The 16,806-nt window shown below is 43.7% G+C and overlaps 2 protein-coding genes across 6 annotated transcripts in view; one reads left to right on the top strand and one right to left on the bottom strand.

The window, feature by feature from the left end:
• The window catches only part of CENPP (centromere protein P), a 229,887-nt gene that overhangs the window by 152,449 nt on the left and 60,632 nt on the right, over positions 1-16,806 (top strand). The window lies entirely within an intron of this gene.
• ECM2 (extracellular matrix protein 2) overlaps positions 5,688-16,806 on the bottom strand; it is a 32,740-nt gene continuing 21,621 nt past the window's right edge. For all 3 annotated transcript variants that reach the window (XM_073878247.1, XM_025891753.2, XM_073878248.1), the window contains exons 7-10: positions 13,819-13,976; positions 11,823-11,962; positions 10,412-10,738; positions 5,688-6,804 (exon numbers count right to left, since the gene is read on the bottom strand). In XM_073878247.1, coding sequence (XP_073734348.1) covers positions 6,636-6,804; positions 10,412-10,738; positions 11,823-11,962; positions 13,819-13,976 — 794 coding nt within the window. In that variant the 3' untranslated portion in view covers positions 5,688-6,635. The remainder of the gene's footprint in view (positions 6,805-10,411; positions 10,739-11,822; positions 11,963-13,818; positions 13,977-16,806) is intronic.

The following is a 16,806-nucleotide window of genomic DNA, read 5'->3' as shown; positions in this document are numbered from 1 at the left end:
TCCCATTCAGTAGGTTACCTTTTTGTTTCATTGATGCTTACCTTTGTTGTGCAAAAGCTTTTTATTTTGGTGTTGTCCGAGTAATTTAGTTTTGCTTTAATTTCTCTCAGGAGACATATCCAGAAAAACGTTTTGATTGAAGTCAGAGAAATTACTGCCTGTGTTTTCTTCTAGGAGTTTTATGGTTTTGGGTCTCACATTTAGGTTTTCAATCCATTTTGTGTTTATTTTTGTGCATGGGATAAGAAAGTCCGGTTTCATTCTTTTTTATGTAACTGTCCAGTTTTCTCAACACCATTTGTTGAAGAGACTCCCTTTTCCTCATTATATATTCTTGTCTCCTTTGTTGTAGATTAATTGACCATATGAGGATGGATTTATTTCTGGGCTCTGTATTCTGCACTATTGATCAACATGTCTCTTTCTTTCTTTTTTGAGTGAGAAAGTGAGCACAAGTGTGCAGGAGAGGGAGAAAGAGAGTCCCAAGCAGGCTCCACACCCAGGATAGAGCCAGACACAGGGCTCGATCTCAACCCTGAGATCATGACCTGAGCCGAAACCAAGAGTCGGATGCTTAACCAACTGAGCCACCTAGGTGCCCCTCATTGTGTCTCTTTCTGTTTTGATTCCTACAGCTTTGTAGTATATCTTAAAATCTGGGATCGTGATACCTCCAGCTTTGTTCCTTCTCAAGATTGCTTTCATTATTCGGCATCTTTTGTGGTTCCATACAAATTTTAGAATTATCGTAGTTCTATGAAAAATGCTGTCGGTATTTTGGTAGGGATTGTAAATCTGTAGATTGGTTTGGGTAGTATGACATTTTAACAATATTAGTTCTTCCAATCCATGAGCATGGAATATCCTTCCACTTGTTTGTGTTGTCTTTAGTTTCTTTCATCAGTGTTTTATAGATTTTGGAGTACAGGTTTTTCACTTCTTTGGTTAAGTTTATTCCTAGATATTTTATTTTTGGTGCAATTGTAAATGGGATTGTTTTCTTAATTTCTCTTTCTGTTACTTCATTATTAGTGTATAGGAATGCAAGATTACTGTATATGAATTTTATACCCTGTGACTTTACTGAATTCATTTATCAGTTCTAGTAGTTTTGTGATGGAATCTTTAGGGTTTTCTATATGTAGTCTCATGTCATCTGCAAATAGTGTAAGTTTTACTTCTTCCTCACCAATTTGGATGCCTTTTATTCCTTTTTCTTGTCTGATTGCTGTGGCTAGTACTTCCAGTACTGTGTTGAATAGAGTAGTGAGATTGAACATCCTTGTCTTATTCCTGACCTTAAAAGGAAAGCTCTTAGTTTTTCCCCATTGAGTATGATGTTTGCTGTGGGTTTTTCATATATGGTCTTACTAGGTTGAAGTATGTTCCTTCTAAACCTATTTTGTTGAGGGATCTTTTTTTTTAAGATTTTATTTATTTGAGAGAGATAGAGAGTAGAGCACAAGCAGGGGGAGGAACAGAGGGAGAGGAAGAAGCAGGCTCCCCACAGAGCAGGGAGCCCCATGCGGGACTTGATCCCAGGACCCTGAGATCATGACCTGAGCTGAAGGCAGACGCTTAACTGAGTGAGCCACCCAGGCACCTCTGTTGAGGGTTTTTTATCATGAGTAGGTGTTGTGCTTTGTCAGATGCATTTTCTGCATCTGTTGAGATGATCTATGATTTTTATCTTTTCTCTAATTGATGTGATGTATCACGTTGATTGATTTGCAAATATTGAAGCATCCTTGCATCCCTGGATTAAATCCCACTTGATCATGGTGAATTATTTTTTTAAAAGATTAAAATCATATCATGTATTTTTTTCTGATCACAACACTATGAAACTGGAAATCAAAAGAAAAAGTCTGAAAATTACATGGAGACTAAATAACATGCTGCTAAACAATGAATGGGTCAGCCAAGAAATGAAAGAGGAAATCAAAAAAGTACATGGAGACAAATGAAAACACAACAGTCCAGAATCACTGGGATGCAGGAAAAGCTGTTTGAAGAGGGAAGTTTAGAGCAATACAGGCCTACCTCAAGGAGCAAGAAAAATCTCAGATAACTAACCTTACATGGAAAGGAGCTAGAAAAAGAACGAAACCCAAAACCAGTAGAAGGAAAGAAATAATAAAGATTAGAGCAGAAATAAATGAAACAGAGTAAAAAGCAATAGAACAGATCAATGAAACCAGCAGTTGGTTTTTTGAAAAAGTAAACAAAATTGATAAACCTTTTACCAGTCTCATCAAGAAGAAAGGAGACAGGACTCAAATAAAATCAGAAATGGGAGAGGGGACGTAATAGCTGACACCACAGAAATATAAAGGATTATAAGAGAGTATTAGGAAAAATTATTTCCCAACAAATTGGACAACCCTGAAGAAATGGATAAATTCCTAGAAACATAAGCTCCCAAAACCGAAACAGGAAGAAATAGGAAATTTGAACACACCAGTAACCAGCAAAGACATTGAATCACTAATCAAAAAACTCCCAACAACAAACAAAAGTCCAGGACCAGACGGCTTCACAAGTGAATTCTACCCAACATTTAAAGAAGAGCTAATACCTATTCTTCTCAAACTATTCCACAAAAATAAAAGAGGAAGGAAAACTTCCAAATTGATTCTTTAAGGCCAGCATTACCCTGATACCAAAGCCAGACGAAGACACTACAAAAAAGGAATTTTTTTCTTTTTTTCTATGTTAATGAAAGCAGTCATCTTAAGGAGTAATTAACTTTGACTTGGTGAGGCTGACTCCCTCGGCGATGTGTGGGGTCAGTGGACAGTGCAAGCCCACAGAGAGGGCGTTGGATCTTGCTCACCTCTGTTGGTAGCACCCACTATACCAGGTGCCCAGTGCCCACTCAGGTGTCCAGACTTTCCGCTTTTTGGACTTCGGTCAGAAGAAGCAGAGTAAGTCCGGGCTCAGCCACATGCCCCATGGTGCTGCCAAGTGGCACCCACCGACTCTTGCCACAGTGTCCTCACCTGTGCTCCCTCAGCCGCTTGCTCTCCCAGGTGTTTCTGGTAAGAGGACAGCAGCCCCACCCCACTGTGGTGGAGCTGCGAAGGAGCAGACGTGCCAGCTAGACTTCCTTGCTCAGCACACAGGGAGGCTGGCCGTGTCCAGGCAGCTGTAATCCATGCACCTGAGAAGCCTTTGCTCAGGCCAAGGCTCTCCGGCCATGTGTTGTAGGAGTGAAGGGGAGTTGGGCTAAGGGTTAGGGAAGGACCAGGGACTTAGGTGCATGTTCTTTGTGAATCTTAAAACTTGGTTGGTGAATCAGATAGCACCTGTCCATTGGTTCTAAGAAAAAGCATGGGAGGGCAGGAGCAGCCAATCTTTCTGAAGGTAGCAAAGTTGCTCTGACTGAAGGAGAGTGCACTTCTTCAGGGACATTTTCACCCCAGTGTGCCACAAACCCCTTGAAAACCACTGATCTGTTCCAGACACATTATTTTATGATTGAATCAAGTGATCCCAGACAAGTAAAATGGCTGTAAACTAATCATTGGAGATCAAGGTGGGCACCCAGGCCTGATTCCTGGTATAGTTATTTCCTTATAATTCCAGGCTTTATGTGTCTTTGTCATATCTTTAGTGCTTTTTTGTAATAATCTTAAGCCATATCTGAAAATTAAAAATATGGTTAGCAGTCTTTGTATGTATGTGCACAAATGACACACCATTAATATTTTAGGTCATAGCTACACAGAACTTTCTTAGTGTACATATGTGTTAGTAATTACATATTTCTGAAGCCAAGCAGAACATGTTTGTTTTTAACATATCATGAAGAATGTTCGCTATAAAGACATTTATCACTCTTTCTTTTAAAGGAATTCAAACTTCCTATCCAGGACATGATGAAATTTCAAGGCCGAACAAGTTCAATGCTAGACATATTTTATATTTTAAGTTATAAAATCAGAAATAAAAGTGTCTTCCAACTTAAGAACAACACTTCCTTCAATCACTCTGATTTTCAGCCTTCCTAGAGACTCTGTTCTGGCAGGGTGTCCCAATTGCACAGTGCGGTCTTCATGTACACTGGAGCCCAGGATCACTGCACAGCTGCTGTGGGGGCAGCACCTCGCTGCAGCTCATATGGGGCTTGCACACTCTTGAGACCCAGGATCTGGGAGCTAAGGACCCCAGCTTCACCACATCACCACCCTGTTCTGCTGACTTCATTGCCCTTAGTTGGCCTTGATGTGACTGTCTCTCTGATGTTCTGCTTATTTTCCCTACCATACTATGTGTTCCCAGAGAGTAGAGACCTCTTCAATTCTGTTTATTCCCGTCTCTCTCTAGAACAGCATCTGGAACACAAGTTCACATCAGAAGGAGAAATGAGTGCAGGAATGGCTCAGTATCCAGCTGCATTGTCCCAGGATGCAAACTCTGTTGACTCACCTTAAACTTTGCTGCCTAGACTGCCTTAAGTGATTTATGTCAGTACATTTATATTCACACAGCAGGAAGTATAACGGAAGGGTTCTTGTTAAAGAGATGAATGACTATCTTCTTGTTTTTACCTGTCTCACATTCAACTTGGCCAGTTTAAATTCATTATGCTCGTACTTTCCTAAAGTGGTTATAAATCTCAACTTTTTGTTCCATAAGATTCTGCTTCTGCTCTTAGCCACCTGCCCTGATTCTAACAGCCTTCATCGTATTATTATTGTTGTTCATGTTACAATCTCAAAATCCTAGCTATTACAAGAGGGTGCTTAGAAGGAAGGGCTTAGGAATAAAATTAGCGTGGGGTGCCTGGCTGGCTCAGTCCATGGAGCATGACGCTTGATCTCAGGGTCGTGAGTTCAAGCCCCACACTGAGTGTGGAAATTACTTAAAATCCTTAAAAAAAATAAATAAATAAATAAATAAATAAGGGGTGTCTGGGTGGCCCAGTCAGTTGACTCAGTTTCAGCTCTGGTCGTGATGTCAGGGTTGTGAGATCGAGTTCTGCACTCAGCAGAGAGTCTGTTTGAGATTCTTTCCCTCTGCACCCCCATGCCCTGTGCATGCACTCTCTCTCTCTCTCTCTCTCTCGCTCATAAATAAATCTTAAAAAAATAAATAAATAAATAGAATTAGCTCAAATGGGATAAAATCATAAAATCAAACTCACATCTTAGAAAGTTGCTCAGGAACTAGATTTGGGGGCACCTGGGGGGCTCAGTCATTAAGCATTTGCCTCCGGCTCAGGTCATGATCCCAGGGTCCTGGGATCGAGCCCCGCATTGGGCTCCCTGCTCAGTAGGAGGCCTGCTTCTCCCTCTCTGCTGTCTCTCTCTGTCAAATAAATAAATAAAACCTTAAAAAAAAAAAAAAAGAACTAGCTTTGGTGACTATGCTGGTGGCTGTCACTTTGATCTGGAAGGTTGATAATAAGTGCACTCTCCTGCGTGCCACACTTGGCAGATGTTTTTCATGGCTCCCTGGTTCTCTGACAGCCTGTGAAGTGGGGCTGGGAGCTCCCTCGGTGGGGGAGACAACTATTACAAGATCTGGTCACTGAAGTTTGAAAAGTTAAAGTGATCTGAATATAAGCTCCTAGTCTGGTGTTTTGTAGACACAAAATTGAGAACAGCAAGAGAAGTCAACACAGTTTCTATCCGTGTCCTTTATAAATTAGTCTAGAAATAATGACAAAAGATCATCACATAATGAAAATTTTAATACCATATGGTTTTGGTAGCTTCTAGTACATGGTAAATGCTAAGAGCTTTATGTTAAATTGAACTGAATAAAAGGATACTTGTGAGCACATTAGGGCAAAGAAGGTAGGTGCTAACAATGACCAATGGAGCAAAAATTTTCAAAAAATGCGTGCCTTAGGTTTATGTTTATAAGGTTGTAGCACGGACAATTAATATATTTTAAGCAAACTCCACTACTTTCCATAAAATCTTTTGATCTTGAATAAAGAATAATGAGGTTGATCTTAAAATTTTTTAGACTGACACAGAAATTTTAGACTTGCAGAAAAGTTTCAAAAATAGTGTAGAATTCACATATACCTTCCTCTAATGTTAATAACCACTGTGTAACCATACTACAAGTCTCAAAACCAGGAAGTTACATGACAGTAGTGTTTTAATTTCACGTGTGAGGAATTAGAGCAAAGCCAATCATTAAGTATATTATACAATAATTGTAGTATAGGATCTTATAGAAAATGAGTAGATTATTGTTTTAACAGTAGGATAATTAACAGAACACTAATTCATAAATTCCAGCTATTATTTTTTTCTCTCATATACTTCTTGGTCTTGAACCATAACACACATTAATTTTTAAAGGGACCTTGAGGGTTTCAGCTGATAGCAATACTCAGGTCAGTTGTAAAGGACATACTTACTTTGCTCCAGATTTTCCCAGTCTAAGTCAACAGTGAATAAAATCCTGTTCTTTAAGGAAGCTTGCAGTTAAAGGGCTTTTTTTCTGGAGTGTGAAGCTGTAACTTTCCCTAAAACTGGTGAAGTAAACTTGGGGTATGTTTTGGTTGTTTCTTTGTGGGGTGGCAAGTCAGGTGTGGTCTCACTTATCAATGACAAATGCTGCTGCAGCAAATACAGGAGTACAGGTTACAAGTGATGAACAAAAACCTGGAATTATTTGATATTTTGTGGTTTAAGAACTATACTTGAGTATGATCTTATGCATGAAAATGCATAGGATGATATTTCTCTTGTTTTAATATAATTGTTTTCAAGATGAAGATGCTCCAGGGTCGAATCACCATCTTCTTCAGCATTGCAAATTTGTTCTGGAAGAATATTCCTGAGGAAAAATAGATGTACAAGTCATAAACGGTCCAAGCAGTATTCAGGCTTTATCATTTAGGAGTTAAATTGTACATTTGTTTAAAAATGTTTTTGTTGCTAAAATAAAACTGGGTCTTTTTCTGATACACTAGGAAAAATTTCACATATGTCAAAGATGTGAAAAGTGACGCCGTAGGAGTAGAATAAAGTATACCCTGGGAGCGGGAAAAAAATCTCCCTTGACTCAAAAACGAGAAACACTGGGCGCCTGGGTGGCTCAGTTGGTTAAGCGACTGCCTTCGGCTCAGGTCATGATCCTGGAGTCCCGGGGTCGAGTCCCGCATCGGGCTCCCTGCTCAGCAGGGAGTCTGCTTCTCCCTCTGACCCTCTTCCCTCTCATGCTCTCTATCTCTCATTCTCTCTCTCTCTCAAATAAATAAATAAAATCTTTAAAAAAAAAAACGAGAAACACTAAAAGAAAAGATTAATAAATTGACTACAGGTCTTTTAAAAATGCAAAGTTAAGAGACATGGCAAACTAGGAGACTGTTGCAAGTTTGCAACTTACATCACAGATACAGGGCTTATGTACAAAGAGCCCTCTTAAAAACCTATGCAGAAGAAGAAGAGGGGGAAATGCCCGGCTAACCGGTTCACTGAAGAAAAAATGAGATGACGTGGGAACACAAAGAGATGCTTCGTTTCGCTCATGATAAGAGAAATGCATACTGCGAGTACCCTTGCACACCACCGCCACTGACCAGATTTGCCTCACATGAAAACATTCACAAGCTCATCAACGTGGTCTGGTCCAGGGGCTGTGCAGGACCCCCATCCCTGGAGGGAGGGACCAGGACCAGGGACCAGGCAGCATCTCCGTTCACTCAGTGAGGAACCTCGCCCAGAGTTAGGCCAGAAAACGTAAAATGCCGTCCAAAGTCACGCGTTATGGATTGTTTGTAGTAGTAAAAGAAGGGAAACAAGTAGGTGTCTGTCTGTAAGGAACTGGCTAAATAAAATATCCACATAATGGAATACTGGTCAGTTGTAAAAAGAATAAGGAAATTCTCTGTGTATTGGTAAAGAGTGAGGATATACTGATAATCTTTAAAAAGTAAAGAGTAAAAAAACCTCGAGAGAGAGAGAGAGAGAGAGAGAGAAAAGAAAAATCTTTCTGTGTCATAAATTGTGTGGGAATTGTGGAAGGGGATGGGATGTAAAAGAATGAACCTATGGGGAATGATGGAGTACAGCATATGGGACCGGCAAACAAGAAAGACTTCTCTTCATAGACCTTGTTACAGTTTTGACTTTGGAATTTTATAAACGTTTAATATAGTCAAAATAATATTAAATAGGAAATAGCAATTCCTAAAAACCAAAAACAAGCTAAAGCCCTTATCAGAATGTCAGGTCGTTGACATGTTGTCACAAAGAAAACCATTGTATTTCTGCCACACGTCCTCGAGGAACATATTCTAAAGACAAATAGAGAGCTCCCTAAAACACCATATACTTCATTCAGTACTTTTGTTGTTGTAATAGTGGCATTCTTACTTTGAAACTATTGTTTGTATATTGTAAGATAGTTAATAATCTTGGGAACCTGGATTCCTAGTATAAGATAAACAAATTTAAAACAAAGAATACTCTATATGGTTAAATTAGAATTGGGAACATCAGTATGAAGTCCTGTTCTTTTTCTTTACAAAATACATATTTCCTGGGCACCTGGGTGGCTCAGTTGGTTAAGCGACTGCCTTCGGCTCAGGTCATGATCCTGGAGTCCCACGATCGAGTCCCGCATCGACCTCCCTGCTCGGCGGGGAGTCTGCTTCTCCCTCTGACCCTCCCCCCGCTCGTGTTCTCTCTCTCTCATTCTCTCAAATAAATAAATAAATAAAATCTTAAAAAACAAAAAACCCACATATTTCCTGGGAATTCACTGCAAGGCCTTGAAACAGTAACACCACTTTGGAAAAGGAATGTGCCTGGTCCCCAGCCTGGGGCAGGTGATGTGAATGCTGCTCCCAGTGAAGGGGGCATGGGGACCTTTTAAAGAAGGCTGTCACAGGTGCGCAGTAGGGGCGGGGAAAGTGCACCGCCCAGGACCCACAGAGGGCTACTACCCGCCAAGGAGTGGGGCTTAGGAACAATATAGTTGATTAAAACATTCCGAATATATAAAACCATAAGTTAATATTGACTATCCAGAGAAAGAAAGCCAAAAACAAAATAATAAAACAAACAGGCACGAAAGTTTTTTCCTGAGACAGCCTCTATTAACATTTTAATATATTGTATAGTCCTTTCCATTCCTACTTATCACATACATATCATTTTTTCCAGTTTTATAAGGACAGCATTAACATACAGTATGATATTAGTTTAAGGTATACGACATGATTTGATATTTGTATATATTGCAAAATGATCATCATTACATTAAGTTTAGTTAACATCTGTCAGCTCACATAGTTAGATATTTGTAGCCAGCTTCTTGGTCTGATTGGACATTTAAAGGAAAGAACTGGGCATTTGTCTTACCTTTCAGAGTAACAAAGTGACCCTAGCTGATAAAAAATCCTTTACAAAGGAATTCCAGCTAACCAATGTGGAAAGGGTAACAGAAGTAGTGAGTCACTATTTTGTTGTCCCTAAGGAAGTAAGTTTCAAGCAGCACTCATCTGTGAGTGAGACCATTGGTTCAGAGGTGAGGAGAAAAGTATTAATGGAGATTCCAGACTGTGACCACCTGAATCCCACCCGAAGTGGGACAGACGTGTGCGTCCTCGTGCAGTAAATAGGAAGCACAGAGCACAGCCTATGACGTCCTTAGCCAAGCAGCTTTTAACTGCATCTTCCAAAGCCTTCCCCACTCCCACCTCTCTCCCCAGCACTGTTATACACCCTTGACTCTTATTTTTATTATTATGTTCAGCTAGCCACTATATAGTACATCATTAGTTTTTGATGTCATGTTCAATGATTAATTAGCTGCGTATATACACCCATGACTCCTTCCCTCTGTTTTTTTAGGAATTTGCGTTTGGATTGTAGAGACAGAGGAAAGAGGAAGGGGTACACTCCTCAGGGACAGGAGCCCACCTCAGGGATTGGCCTAGGACTGCGCTACCAGAGCGTTCCAGATTAGTTCTCGAGTCCTTCATGCTGTCCAGTCAGACAGAAAACTCTGTGCCCAGAAGTGAGAAAAGCTGAGTTTCAATAATTTTATTCAGAATTTTACCTTCAGAAAAAATCTAGATAGAATCAGTTTTAATTTTAGCATATATTTAAGTTTTGTTCTCTACAGATTAGAGTTTTTAAAATTACACATGGAGGTAGAAGCAGCATAATCGTCCACCTCCTGGGTCCCCAGTATTGCGCAGCAATATTCTATTCTAACGGGTTTTACTGTGAAAGTTTGCAGACATAGACACACGTAGAGGAAAGCTACGATGAACCCTTGTGTACCTGCAAACATCTGCCAGTTTTGTTTAATGTGACCTGTTGTCCTTTTTCCCCTTATAAGTAAATCCCAGACATCAGGTCATGGTTGTTGAATCATATCCTCTGTCAGCCACAACAATTTTAAATCGGTACTTGAAAAAGCCAGAATTTACCGTATCTTGTTGTTGTTCAGCCTCAGAAAATGTAGTGCTTTCATTTCCCGTACTCCAGGTGGTATAGATTTTAAGTCATTGTGATCCAGAAACAGCTCTCTCAGAGAATGGTAAGCCCCATAGAAGGAGACTCGGTCCACTCCGTCATCAGAGAGTCTGTTAAATGAAAGGTACAGGTACTCCAGGCCGGGCTCCATGTGGCCAAACACGTAGCCGGGGATGCGCTCGATCTGGTTCCCGAGGAGTACGAGGTGCAGCAGGGACTTGGGCAGGTAGGAAGGGACGTGGTAGAGCTTGTTGTGGGAGAGGTCGATGGACTCCAGATTTCTGCAGCAAAGAAGGATGAGTGGGGGCGCAGCGTGAGGCGGGAACCACGAGCCCCGGGCTCTGACAGGGGCGCAGCGTGAGGCGGGAACCACGAGCCCCGGGCTCTGACAGGGCCGGTCGGGATGCTCGGCTGTGTTCTGCCACCGCCTGGTTTGCAGTAGTGATTCCTGCATCAGGGTGGCTGTGTGGCGGCCTGCCCCATCTGCCCGCGAGGCTCACGCTCTTACCTGGGCGCTGCACCACGGCTCCTGCTCCGCTGTAAGGAGCACAAGGTTCAGAAAGAACCACTCTCTCTAGGGTCAAATGTGAGTCGGAAATGAAGTCCAGCGCCCTAGCTTTTGTCAAGCTCCCTCTCCCCGAAATCGCCCCTGGTTCCAGCAAGGACGTGGTGGTGGTGTGGAATCCGCATTCTTGCTCCACACCTGATCTGATGGCCTGGCACGCAGGGGCTTGTGAAACGGAGCTTGTGTTCAGAGCTTCCCTTGTGGCTTCTGAGTCGCCCAGCCACCACCATGTCCTGCTGGACCCGCTGGCCCTCCATGCCCTCCCCTGCCCCTGAAAGGTGCCTGTTCCCTCTGTTTCACCCAGATCCCTCGTGCCCTCGCCACACAGCCCACCCTGCCCCTCCTGCCCAGGAGGATGGACCCTGCTTCCAGCCTTCTCTGTCAGGCCAAGCACGGTTTGGACTGTTTTATAAGACTTGAGATAGAGAAGTGGTTTGGAGGAATGAAGACAGTGTGGCGTAGGACAAGCTAACCTGGTGGTCCCGTGGCAGGGTGGGGCTGGGGGAGGCAGGGATGGTCTCCCTCCAACCTCACGGCCACCTCAGGTCCCTCACTGCCCTCGGGTACCTCACTGCTTGGGTTCGCGGCAGGGTGTGCACAGCAGCAGTGACCACGGTCACCCTAACACCAGTCACACCATCCACGATATGAGCTCCAAGCAAGTAGCCAGGTTCTGGAGAGGGGGAGGCTCAGGAAGGAGGGGTGCCATCAGTAAGCTCACTTCCCCACGTTCAGACCCTGTGCAGTAATGGCAGAAGGAAGAAACTGTCTAAGAAAGGCAAAGAGCAGCGTCTACTCACTCTTGATTTATCCAGGCTAGAGGAGCAATCCTGTTTTCCTCAATTTTATTATAACGTAGGACAATGACATTGATCTTTCTGGTGTGGTTGAAACATATCTCAGTTATTTCTTCAATTTGGTTATTTTCTAGGTATAATTCCTATAATTAAGAGAACAGACTGTTTTTCTTTGTGTTAGTTGGTACATATATTCAGCTACACAGAGATGAAAATGGTAGCGTGGACTGTTCTCATTAGTATTATCTGGAGAGTCTTCTGCTGCTCTTCCAAGTGAAATCATTGATGTAAGTTGTCCTATTCTATCTAATTAGTGAAATAAAATGTACCATCTTTCATGGTCATGGAATTAAATGAATTTTTTTAATCGTAAAATGTTGTAAAATACAGCGTACCATAATAATTGTATAAAGTTCTCTCATTTACAAAACTTACTCATGTAAATTATCTCATTTGGCTTCAAAACCCTAGAAAATTGGTAGAAATGATCATTCCTGTTCAGTAGTGGAGGCACTCGGGCTTGGAGAGAGGATGCCCAGGAGATACACGTTCTGCCCCCCACCCCCTCAGTCCAGGGCAGGCCACTTCCACCAGTCCGTGCTGCCTGTCAGGGTTTTAGACTTGCCTGTATTATAATTAATTTAATTTAAATTAATTAAGAACCTTCATTTAACGTCAGGGTAAAGTTTGCTAGAGCTGTTGTTTTCAACAGCAAGTTGCCTTCAAGTTAATTCATTTGGCATTAGTGGGAATTTTTCACTCAAGAAGCTTGGAAATCAGAAGTAGACATTGGTGTATGTCTTCAATGTAACTTTCTGTTCCTATTGTAGTAATTTTCCCTTTTCACTTAATTTTGGTATCTATTAGATATGAGTAAAGCAATTTTTAGTTTTTTGCTTTTCATACATATTTATAGAGATGAACCAAATCAGTGGTTCCCAAACTTGGTTGCATATTAAAATCACTCGAGAGCTTTTTAAAGTTACTGCAGTCGGAGCACACTCCTCCACATGCTGGCAGAATGTGTCTGTGAAGCAGGGCCCTGGAAGGGGTTGGAGCACACACTGCGTGCACACTGCCTCCCATACCAGGGAGAGGGGCCGTCTGGAGACATGTTGCCCCTCCATACTCCATACATACATTCAGCTTGTGTGTGTTTTACTATGTGCATGCATTATGTATTAAAATCTTAATTTTTAAAAATTATAAATTACTGACCCTACCCTCCAAAGAACCTGGTTGAGGCTGCCTGGGGTAGGGTATGGAGTCCGTATTTCTTTAGAATCCAAGAGATTCGGACGTAAAGCCCAGCATTGGAACCTCCATCTTTACAATCTGGACAAATTCTAAACTGATAATGTTAATCTGCAAATAGGAGGATGGGGAAAGGAGGTGCTGTGTCCCAGCGTCAGACCTAGGCTGCCGGCGCTGCTGGCCCAGCGGGCCCACGGCTGTGGGAAGCTCCACCCGCCTTCCTGCTGAGTAATCCTGCGTGAGGCAGAAACAGTTCGGAGCAGTCAGCCTGGGCACAGCTGGTCTGCCAGACCTCTGCTCTCACGGCGGCAAGTCAGGCGTGCACTGGGCAGTGCGGGCCCCCAGAGTGTGTGAAGTATGTCCCTTGCTGCGGCGAGGAAGGCCACATACCTGGGCCCTGGGTGAGAAGGGCAGTGCTCGGCCCCGGTGGGGTCTGGGCAGAACTGGGAAGCTATTTTGCAAGTTGTAGTTTCTGCTGAAATTCTCAGCTCTTCTTCCCCGTTCTCTCCCCGAGAGCTGTCAGTAAGACCAATTTTCACTTTATCAAGGGTCTCTACTAGTAATTATAGTTTTTCCCATAATTTTGTATTGTTTGAAGAAACAACAGTGCTCAAATTATAGCAGAGTATACAGCACCAAAATGGACTTTAACATACATCACAGTAATCTTGTAGAATAATGCTGTTTGTCTTATTGAAGTGTACTGTACTACAAATGTAAAACATTGTTAGAAAGATACACGTACCTCAATAGAAGCAGGGAGACCCTGTGGTATAATTCTGAATTTATTTCTTCCCAGACGCAGGTAGGATAGGTTCTTCAAAGATTTGAAAGCCAAGGGATTCACATTGGTTTCACTGAGCTTGTTTCCTTCCAGTTCTAAGGTGACTAGTTGATTCAGGTCTATAAAAAGTAAAATATAACTTTCAGAATATTAGGAAGACCAAAGAACCATGCAGTTTCTGTATCTTTCAAAATGTCATGTGAAATGTTCAGTTTATTTGGAGGGTGAATGTCCCTGCTTTCTTGGTATCCCTCATGCAGAGCCTTCTCTCAAGTGCTCTGCACACCCCAGATGCTGAACTCGGTCAGGACTGGATGCTGGATGCGTGGTCCAGGGGAGAGGCGGGCCTGCAGAGAAGTCCCCGTGCTGTAGGATGTCCAAGGAACAGAAGATGAGCGGGGCCGCCCTACAGGGGTAGCGGGGGCCGAGCGGGGATTCAGGACACAGGTGGGCCAGCAGTAGAAGGTTGTGGAGGTCACCTAAAGCCTTTGCAAAGATGTGGATGTGCATATGACACGGCAGCATCACTGGGGTGCGGGGGAGTGTGGGAGCACTCTGCCTGGCAAATGTCAGTCTCTGGACAAGGGAGTTACAGCAGTGAATTCCCATCACACTTGTTCACTTTCCTGGCATATAGTGCAGCCAAATGGATGTTTGGAAAGGAGAATGATCAAGGAAGGATTCTCCACGCACTCAGACTGAGCTACCAAGAAAGGCCTTTATACAAACGGCGTTTTCCCTGCATTGTTTCTGCTGGCCTTAGGAGTGGTATGATCCAGATCACTTGGAATCCTACAGGAGAATGGACAGCTCAGCAGTGATGATACCCAGAGGCATCTGAGTCAGACATTCAGGGTGTAACTTTGGAGTTTGTTCAGGGGCCAAGATTTCTAGAATAGGAATGTTTTCATCTTCCACTCAAGTCATGGGCATTGCACTGAACGCTCTGTATGGCTCTGTTCCTACTCTTAGGCACATTAGAGAAACAAGGCATTGTCCAAGCATGAGCAAGGGACAGGACCATCAGGGGTGCAGATCCCAGGTGCTGAGGACCACAGGAGTGGTGTGGACATGGGGTGGGGCTGGGCTCCAAGGACAGGAAGACCTAGGTGGAAGCGGGAGGCTGAGGCAGCCAGGTGAACACCGGCAAGGAAGAACCCGTGTGGCTGTGCTCAGCGGTAGGAGGGAGGCCTGCCTTGGGTGGACCATCTGCTAAGGCGGGTGCAGGCCTTCGTGCACCAGACAGTAAGATCTGGCTTTCCTCTTCAGGCAGTGAGGAGCCCTGGGCAGGGACAGCGCGACAGAACATCAACCTGGCAGTTGTTTCAGCATCAGTTGAAGGGCTGAGAGGAAGTAGGGAGCCCAGGCAATAAACTGAGAAGTGGTTACATTTTCTCATATTCTCTTTGATTTCCAAAACCAAAGATACTAAGAATCCAGCATACTTATCTGGTACATAGTTGAGGTTTTGGAATGTAATGGAAGTTTTTCTGTGAAAAACAGATGGTAAAAGTAGACGAATGGTCGGTGTGTGACCCCACGAGAGAGACATGGTACACAGTGTTTACAGATACTCTCTGGTCTAAATATACATCGTCTGTGTAGGAAACATAGAATGTGTGCTCCCATATGTGACAGGAGACAGGATGGAGCTAGAGAAGCTTGCTGTAGGTTAGACGCAGTAGAATGAGGGTTTATACGCAGGAAGCCGGTAGGAAGTCCTCCCCATGGTGGGGCGGGGAACAACATGGCAGGTCATGGACGTGGGAGAGTGCGGTCCCTAAGTATGCAGAGTGTGGGCCAGCCACGAGCACTCCCTGCAGCATCTGGATCCTCCTGTTCTGCACACCTCTGCGCATGCTGTGTCTCTCCCTGGCGCGCCCCCCCTCCCCCTTCTCTGGAACTGTCTGTAATGTGAAGGGTCACACGTGAAAACCTGCCACAGAAGCACATGGGAGAACAGCAGGCCCCTAATGGCCAAGCCAGGGGCTTTGGTGCAAAAAGAGCAATGTCCCAGCAGTGGTGGCGGCTGCACCCGGGTGCACCCAGCCTGCTGCCGGCCGCTTGACAGTCCAGGCAGTGGGCTCCGCACCGAGTGTTGAGGCTCCCTGGGCACGGTGGCCTGAGCTTCTCCTCATGGCGGAGGCCTCCACGGTGCTCGGACTGTGGGGGCAGGAGGAGGGGGGAAGCGTGAGGAGAAGCAGCTGCCAGGAATGTGTGCGCACACCTTCCAAGAAGGGACGTCTGCTTTGTTTTTGTTTGTTTTTTTTAAGGTTTTTGTTTTTTTTTTTATTCATTTGAGACAGAGATACAGAGAGAGAGAGAGAGAGAGCATGAGCAGGGGGAGAGGCCGACGGAGCGGGAGAAGCAGGCTCCCTGCTGAGCCAGGAGCCTGATGTGGGGCTCAATCCCAGGACCCTGGGATCACGAACTGAGCCGAAGGCAGATGCTTAACCATCTGAGCCACCAGGCGCCCCTGGGACGTCTGCTTTGTAACATGTCATCTTGAGAACGCGGCCAGAGAGGCGACCTCACATGCAGCTCACATGCAGCCCGTCAGGGCGCTGGTCTACATGTCCCTTCGGCCCTGCGTCACCTGGCAGTTAAAAATTGTACTTTCTAATGTCTTTTCCATATGACAGAGCCCATCACCATTTGTGTTTATTGATGTTTTACATGTGTACCCTGCAGTCCATCTGGAAATAGAATATTTCCATAACTCTGTAATTTTCAGACTTGGCAATTCTTGGTATTATTGTGTTTTTTACCATCACCAGAGGTGTTTTGTTCCTATGAAGTATTTTGGGAGTGAAAAGAAACAATGAAATGATTTTATTCCTTTTTAGGCTTGGGTTATCAACATTATCATAATATTTCAAATCAAATAGGTAGAAAGTGTTGGACACCGTACCTCAGGTGCTGCTGGACTGGTGGGAAGGTGGAAGGAAA

Source organism: Callorhinus ursinus, unplaced genomic scaffold, assembly GCF_003265705.2.
Source record: "Callorhinus ursinus isolate GAN/ISIS: 27379988/994484 unplaced genomic scaffold, GSC_fseal_2.0 scaffold28, whole genome shotgun sequence".
Taxonomy (NCBI): domain Eukaryota; kingdom Metazoa; phylum Chordata; class Mammalia; order Carnivora; family Otariidae; genus Callorhinus; species Callorhinus ursinus.
Note: the sequence above shows the minus strand (reverse complement) of the source record. Positions and strands in the feature narration are given on the sequence as shown.